At 39.0% G+C, this 7,229-nt stretch overlaps 1 protein-coding gene across 1 annotated transcript; it reads right to left on the minus strand.

Moving 5' to 3' along the window:
• Nucleotides 1-233: 233 nt before the first annotated feature.
• Nucleotides 234-4,202, minus strand: LOC111466419 (BTB/POZ domain-containing protein At1g67900-like). Its single transcript, XM_023111065.1, has 4 exons — nucleotides 3,544-4,202; nucleotides 3,398-3,467; nucleotides 2,054-3,304; nucleotides 234-973 (listed from the first exon to the last, which is right to left on the minus strand). Exons 1-4 carry the CDS (start codon nucleotides 3,600-3,602, stop codon nucleotides 476-478), a joined length of 1,878 nt encoding a protein of 625 aa, XP_022966833.1. The 5' UTR covers nucleotides 3,603-4,202; the 3' UTR covers nucleotides 234-475.
• Nucleotides 4,203-7,229: the final 3,027 nt, after the last annotated feature.

Here is a 7,229-nt window from a genome sequence, read left to right on the forward strand (position 1 = left end):
TGAGCTTGAGCTTATGTTGTACCACAAAAGTTCACGAGTTCTACCAACCGATCAAGCACTCGAGGAAACATTTCAAATCAGCCCACTAATTCATATTCGATCATCTACTTTGGAATAATATTAAAGACAAAAATGAAGCACGAGGGTAATGCTCCATTATAAAGCTCAACAACATGTCAAAACAAGAAGAAAGCAAGTGATAGCCCTGAAAGTCCAAAACTTGACAGAACCAATGGGACAATGGATTCTTGTTCATATTCAAGAACAAGAACATTGGCTTCACGTGGTCAAGTACCACAAACAGATCCACATTTCTTACAACTTTAGTTCTTATTTATAATAGATTACACCATTAATACTCATTGAGATTCTTAAATCTCGTCTAAAAGGCTGCAACTTCTTACAAAGAACTTATCTAATATCAAAAGCCAAAAGAACAGAGAATATGTTCAATCCCAAAAGGATCAAAATTCACTCAATTCTTCTCCATGATACTTCTGTTAGTAAACCATAACTTACTGAAGATCCGTTTCGGTCGAGTCGGGAGAGAACAGAAAGCCTTGAACTTAGAGGGCCTTGACATGCCATCAGGGTGCATATCATTTTCATTCAAGTAGTCATCTTCAGCTAGCTTCATTTGCAAGGTAGACAGCTTGGATTTTGGTGATTTCAACCCTGAGATGCTCTGTTGGTCGTCTGCTTGAACGCTCGTGGTAGTACTTAACGGCGCTGGTGGTTTCGACGGGTCGATATTATGGGCAGCCAAAAGTGCCTTTATGTTGCTTGGCAGCTCGGCCACTTTGCTACCAGCCATTGTTGCCCTTGCTTGCTCAAAGAAGAGGACTTGGACCACTACCCTTAAAGGGAGTAGCTCGTTTTGTGCAGCGTGCATACAAGCCTCAACGGAGAGTTTTTTGCAGTCGAGAATTCGACATAATCGCTTCCTTTCACTCTTTCCCATGTTTGGATGTGCCTGGATTTTTAGTTAAAATAACATAACTGTTATTTGACCTCTTTGAGAACTTTTACAAAGCAAATGATTCTGAAATCTAGCATAGATTGAAGCCCAATGATGCATATCTCCTGATAAAGCTCTTAGGCTTTTCTTCAAAGTTAAGATTCAAAAGGGATCCCTTCAGCTATGAAGCCCAATGATTCTCTTAGTAGAGTAAGCATGAAGGAAAATCCTTAAGCATAATGGATTCTAAATGTATGTTTGAATCTTCAAAACAAAGAACAGGGCAAGTCATAAATAACAGAGTTAGGAGATGAACAACCAAAACTTGAATTTGTGAGATCCCACATCGATTGAGGAGGAGACCGAAGCATTCTTTATAAGAGTGTGGAAACCTCTTCCTACTAGACGCGTTTTAAAACTTTGAGGAGAAACCTAGAAGGAAAAACTTAAAGAGGACAATAACTGCTGGCGATGGACTTGGGACTATTACATGAATAATTTTAAAACTTCAACCTAACATTCTTTATAAGGGTGTGGAAATCTCTCCCTAATAGACGTGTGTTAAAAAATAGAGGGGAAACCCAAAAGGGAAAGCTCAAAAAGGACAATATCTGCTAGCGGTGAGCTTAATGCTGTTACATGAATGATTTTAAAACTTCAACCAAACATTCTTTATAAGTGTATGGAACCTCTCCCTAATAGACACGTTTTAAAAACCTTGAGGGGAAAACCCGAAAGGAAAAGTCTAAAGAGGACAATATCTGATAGCAGTGGACTCGAGCGATTGCATGAATAATTTTAAAACTTCAACCTAAGAATTCCTTGTTAGGTCTATGAACTTAGGACCCAAAGATATTACACCTAAATTTAGAATGATTAGTCCCCACTAATTTGTTTCTTATGGGCCAGTCTTATCCCAACTGCTAATAAATGGTGAGAATGACAAGATTTTAAGGTCAATAGAGTTGGTTATCTACTTGCATTGGTGCCCCCACATCCTAAAGTATGATGTTGAAACCTTTTAGAACTATTTGTTTGGAAATAATGTCAATGGTAGAAGTAATGTAAAGCATGAAGCTACCACAGTTGAGTTACCTTAAGGTAGATGTCAATAGCTTTGTACAAATCATCATGATCCAGCCTTGCAAACTCAGGGACCGACTCGGCGATTGACGTGAACTTGGATAACGGCAAATTCACATCTCGAGCGACTTCTTGAAGATATCTGTCCACAAGCTTAGCAACTTTCAACTTTGAGCTATGAGAAGCTGAAGAAGACCTTCTACTTTCCTGTAACTCAAAATCAATATTTTCGGCCGAGCGAGACCTTCTCCTTTCGAAACCGATCCTTGATCTCGGAGGGCTTGTCGAGGGACTCTGCCATTGTAACATGAAATGCTCAATTATGGTCATTACTATATCTACATCGTATACCATCTGAGTTGTGTATGATAGGGAAGGTATTAACAAATCTATGACCATTGCTTCCTCTAATTGGACTCCCACTCTTCTGGCCAGTTCCATTTTTGAAGCAGGCGAGGCACTAAGAATGTTGGCTGCTTTTAGAAGTTTGAGAAGGAAACTGCAAGAAGCAGAACCTTTCTCTGCCGGGAGTAAGCTTATTAGTGATTCCAAGAGCAGTCTGTGCTTTGCAGATAACTCATTGGCCTTGTCTGAATCCGAGTCAGATACATCGACAAAATCGTTCCTCGATATACTCGGTAGCCATTTCGAAGCATAAACTTTTAGTGCATCTCCAATTAAATTGGAGGGCACTTTCCCATGTGATTTAATAGCTATCATGGTTCTCCAGTAGAGGTCTATGTTGAGTTCTGCAACATCTTCAGCCCACCAACCCCTGGTTGCCTGTTTGTGTCGTTGGCTATCGACGCCATTGCATGAGGTATCGTCCTTAAGTCGTCGGGAATGACTATGTGAAAGATTCACTTTTGATGGATGAATAAGGACTTTTGATGCAATCACTTCTATACATTTGCTTGTGATTCCAAGCTCCTCTGACCAAGGAAATGCTTTGGTGCTTTGCAATGTCACAATTGTATCTCTCCAACCATGAAGAATGCAAGAACTGAAGAACACTTCAAGCTTGTAAATTAAATTCCCCTTCTCTACATCCTCTGTCATCTGAAGATACTCGGCCGCACATCGAGCCGATACAATGTTGTGAGCGCTGAGAGTAATCGTTATGCCATAACAGAACTTTGCACATAGTTCAAACGCCTCGAGGCCGCCTGGAAAATCAGGAAGCTGGACTATTTGATGCAGTGAGGATTCCGGGGACTCGGCGCATAGTTTCTGCAGGCGTAAACACTTGGACAGAAGAGGAAACTGTACGCCAAGAACATGAGAATCAGCTCAAAATGATGCCACTAACACACATTCACAAAGCACAATTCATTAAAAAAAATCGCTTGGTTTTACCTTGTGAAGGAGATATCTACTTCCTTTCACTTGAATTATGAGATCACTAGAGACTTCAGAAGAAACTGACCTGAATTCACAACAAAACAACGAAATTCCCTTCAGATCATAACACCAATTGGAAAGGTTTGAAAAAAGGATCTTACCTTACAGCCTCAGAAGTGTAGAAAGTGTCTGGTCGAGATCCAAGTTTCATAAACTTCATGTTGAATGCTTCTTCTCCTAATGTGTTCTAAGATTCGGTGTTCATCAGATACGCGTGATGTGTATGCATCAAAGAAATTATTCTGCTGCTGGATAATGAAAGGCCACCCTTTAAGTTCACCAACAGCCACAGACGGTTGTCCTTGAACAGGGGATTAGCGCCAAGAAGGAAGGAAAGTAAGAGGGCTGGTTGATGTGGGATTGATATATAATACAGAATTTATGATAGCAGCCATAGTCAAAGTGACAGAAACCCAGAAGATCGAACATTACAAAGGCCGTGTCCTTTCAGTCAAATTCTCTACCCCATGTGATATGGACAGGAAAACAACGAATCGAAGTCACTGCAATCCCAACAAAATACAAATACAGCACACCCACCCTTATCAATCAAAGGCCAAAAATGAGCACAGAAAACTTACCTCACAGCATATTACACGAACTAGAAAGGGTAATACAGAATGTACACAAAAAGAACATGCAAAAAAATGGGGTTTTTAAGATGAACAAAACGACCGGAGGCTTAAGATTTTGAAGCTTTTTAGCTCTCTCCGTGTAAAACCTTATAAGATCTTGTAAGGAATGGCTTCGTTCTTCTCTCTAACAGATATGAGATCTCACAATCTATTCTTTGGAAGTCAAGCGTCTTCGTTGGCACACTGCCAGTACTTAGCTATGATATCATTTGTTAGCAGATATTGTCCTCTTTAGACTTTTCTTTTCGAGCTTCTCTTGAAAATTTTAAAACGCGTCTGCTAGGAGAGGTTTTCGAATGTTTCGCCTCTCCCTCCAAATATGCAATAAGCCAACCAATCATCAGGGAAAAGTCTGGGGATTAGAAAAAACACAAAAACTGGAGAATATTTTGTTAATATTTTTATGTTACCTGAAGAAGAATATGGTTTTTCTTTTCAAGGGTCCCATAAGCATCGCTCTGCCAGCGTGCACTTCACAAGGAGAAGCCCACGTGCTTATCCTGCGCCCACCGCCGGGCCCTCGCCCTCATCATTGCCATAGCAATTTTTTTACAGTGGGCTCTCTCACACAGATTATTTTAGTCAAATACTAATTTATAAGCTACATCGTATCCCTTCATACAGTCCTCCAATCCATTATTAATTCTCAAAAGGCAAATATTAGAGCAAAATTAAGAGAAAAGTTTCCATTTTTCTTCTAATTAAAATCTCCAATATATCTATGCCTGAACTTTAGTTTCAAGTTTCTAGAAATATTATTAAAAGAAGAAAAAAGAAAATAAAGTGTCTCCAAAAGCAGGAATTAAAATATGTTTATCCCTGTCAAATCCTAAACAAAACGCTCTATTTCACTATACTGATGGCCCCTTCTCTCTCTCTATATATATATTTAAGTATGTAAATAGCGTTAGTGGAACGCTATAAGATATTGTCCTCTTTGAATTTTTCTTTTTGAACTTTCTCTCAAACTTTTTTAAAACGTGTCTAATAGGGAGAGGTTTCCACACCCATATAAGGAATGTTTCGTTTTCACTCAACCGATGTGGGATCTCATAATTTATCCCCTTTGGACCCTAACATCCTTGCTGGCACATCTCCGGATGTCAAACTCTAATACCATTTGTAACCGTCCAAGCCCATCCGTAGTAGATATTATCCTCTTTAAACTTTTTCTTCCAGACTTCTCTCAAGATTTTAAAACGCATATACTAGGGAGAGGTTTCCACGCCCTTATAAAGAATACTTCGTTCTCCTCTCCACCCGACGTGGGATCTCACAATTTTCCCACTGTGTAGCTGAAGATGTAGAGTATTGTTAGGTAAAACTTTCCCCAATTTTCCCCCTGTAAAAAATATATTTGGATGCCAAAATGTGTTAAGCTTTTTGCTTGAAGATAGCCTTCAAACATTCTTAACAAACAAACAAAAAGAGAGAAATTCATGAACAGTAACAAATATTGTAAAACCATAGGGTAAAGAAGCAATTTTACATAAAATACACAACAGAAAAGAACGAAGAATAACGTTAGTGTGACTTCGAAAGAGGGGAAAGAAGAGATCTTTTTTAATAAGTTGATTGAAAACGGAAGAAATGATGAGAGGATGGGGTAATTGAAAGCTTGTTTTCGTCGTAAAGTTTGATTAATGAATGCTTAAAATTGCATTTATTAGGCGGTTGGAAGTCATCTTCAACATTGTCTCTGCATCGGATTCTCGTGGTTTGCTGATATGTTTCAAATTTATTTCCTTGATGCCCTTTGTCAACTACAACTGATGAGATTGAGAGGCGAATATGGGTCCTACATAACCGCTTCCTAGCCTCTGATCAAGTGATGTTTAGTCTGGTATCACAGATCCTTTATTTGTGGTCCTAAATTTATTAGGGTGAGGAACAAACATTTTATAAAACTGTAAAACATTTTGCTTGGAGACATTTAAAAATCTTGAAGTGAAGTTTGAAAAGGAAAGTTCAAAAGAGATAATATCTACTAGCGGTGAGCTTGGACTGTTACAAATGGTATTGGACGGTATGCCAGCGAGGATGCTGGACTTCAAGTGTGAGATCTCACATCAGTTGGAGAGGGAAACAAAACATTTGCTATACTGAGCGTAAAATCTCTGCCTTCAAATTATCTAAATACTTATAATGGATTGGACAACGAAATAACAAAAAGGGAATGCATTTTGTTTAAGAACTAAAGCTGGTGAGTGAGTCAGAATATAATCACCTCATGAAATCTAGGCGCATAAATTCTGACAGATGTTGAACTTGGGCCCAAGAATCGATCGGCTGAATCAGTTAGCAGCCTAATGAATGAATTGCCTGCATGTAGGGTTTAGGGTTGAGAGATACCGAGAAATGGAAATAGAAATCTAATCTCCATCGATTGAAGAGGAGAACAAAACATTCTTATATGAACAACTCTATCTAGATGACGTTTTTTAAAACTTTGAGGAAAAGTCCAAAGAGGACGATATCTACTAATGGTGGGCTTGAGCTGTTACAGATGGTATCAAACCTAGACACCGGATGGTGTGCCATCGAGGACGCTGGCCCCCAAGAGAGTGGATTGTGAGGTCTCACATCAGTTGGAGAGGAGAACGAAACATTCCTTATAAGGATGTGGAAACCTTTTCCTAGACGCATTTTAAAACTTTTAAGGACAGTTTGATACCATCTGTAACAGCCCAAGCTCACCGTTAGCATATATCGTCCTCTTTGGACTTTCCCTCAAAGTTTTAAAAAACGTCATCTAGATAGAGTTGTTCACACCCTTATAAAAATGTTTTGTTCTCCTCTCCAACCGATGGAGATTAGATTTCCATTTCCATTTCTGGGTATCTCTTAATTATGCAAAAACAAGAAAGTCAAACTCTAACTAAACACAGAACTAAATTTCAATCATCAATTGGCAATGAAGTTAACAAGTAACTGATGGGTATATGTTGTAAAGGCAAAGCAAAAAGCAAGCAAAGAAGGCGAAATATGAGGAAAAGAATTCTAAAAAGTAGAGTCCAAGCAAGCAGTATCAACCAGAATCTTGTAGCCCATTGAGGCATTATCACAAACACCTTTGCTACATGTTGAGTGAATTGGCGCTATCAGTGCATTCCAGATACGAAAACGAAGCCCTGTGTTGGCACAATCAAAAG

The sequence above is a fragment of the Cucurbita maxima genome, unplaced genomic scaffold, assembly GCF_002738345.1.
Source record: "Cucurbita maxima cultivar Rimu unplaced genomic scaffold, Cmax_1.0 Cma_Scf00031, whole genome shotgun sequence".
Classification (NCBI taxonomy): Eukaryota; Viridiplantae; Streptophyta; class Magnoliopsida; order Cucurbitales; family Cucurbitaceae; genus Cucurbita; species Cucurbita maxima.

Excerpts from the sequence above, each read along its gene's own strand:
- LOC111466419 (XM_023111065.1), bottom strand. The coding sequence starts at position 3,602 with ATGAAGTTTATGAAACTTGGATCTCGACCAGACACTTTCTACACTTCT. Across the intron at positions 3,305-3,397 it reads GTAGATATCTCCTTCACAAG|TTTCCTCTTCTGTCCAAGTG; the intron begins GTAAAACCAAGC and ends CTTGGCGTACAG. Across the intron at positions 974-2,053 it reads CTATTGACATCTACCTTAAG|GCACATCCAAACATGGGAAA; the intron begins GTAACTCAACTG and ends CTAAAAATCCAG.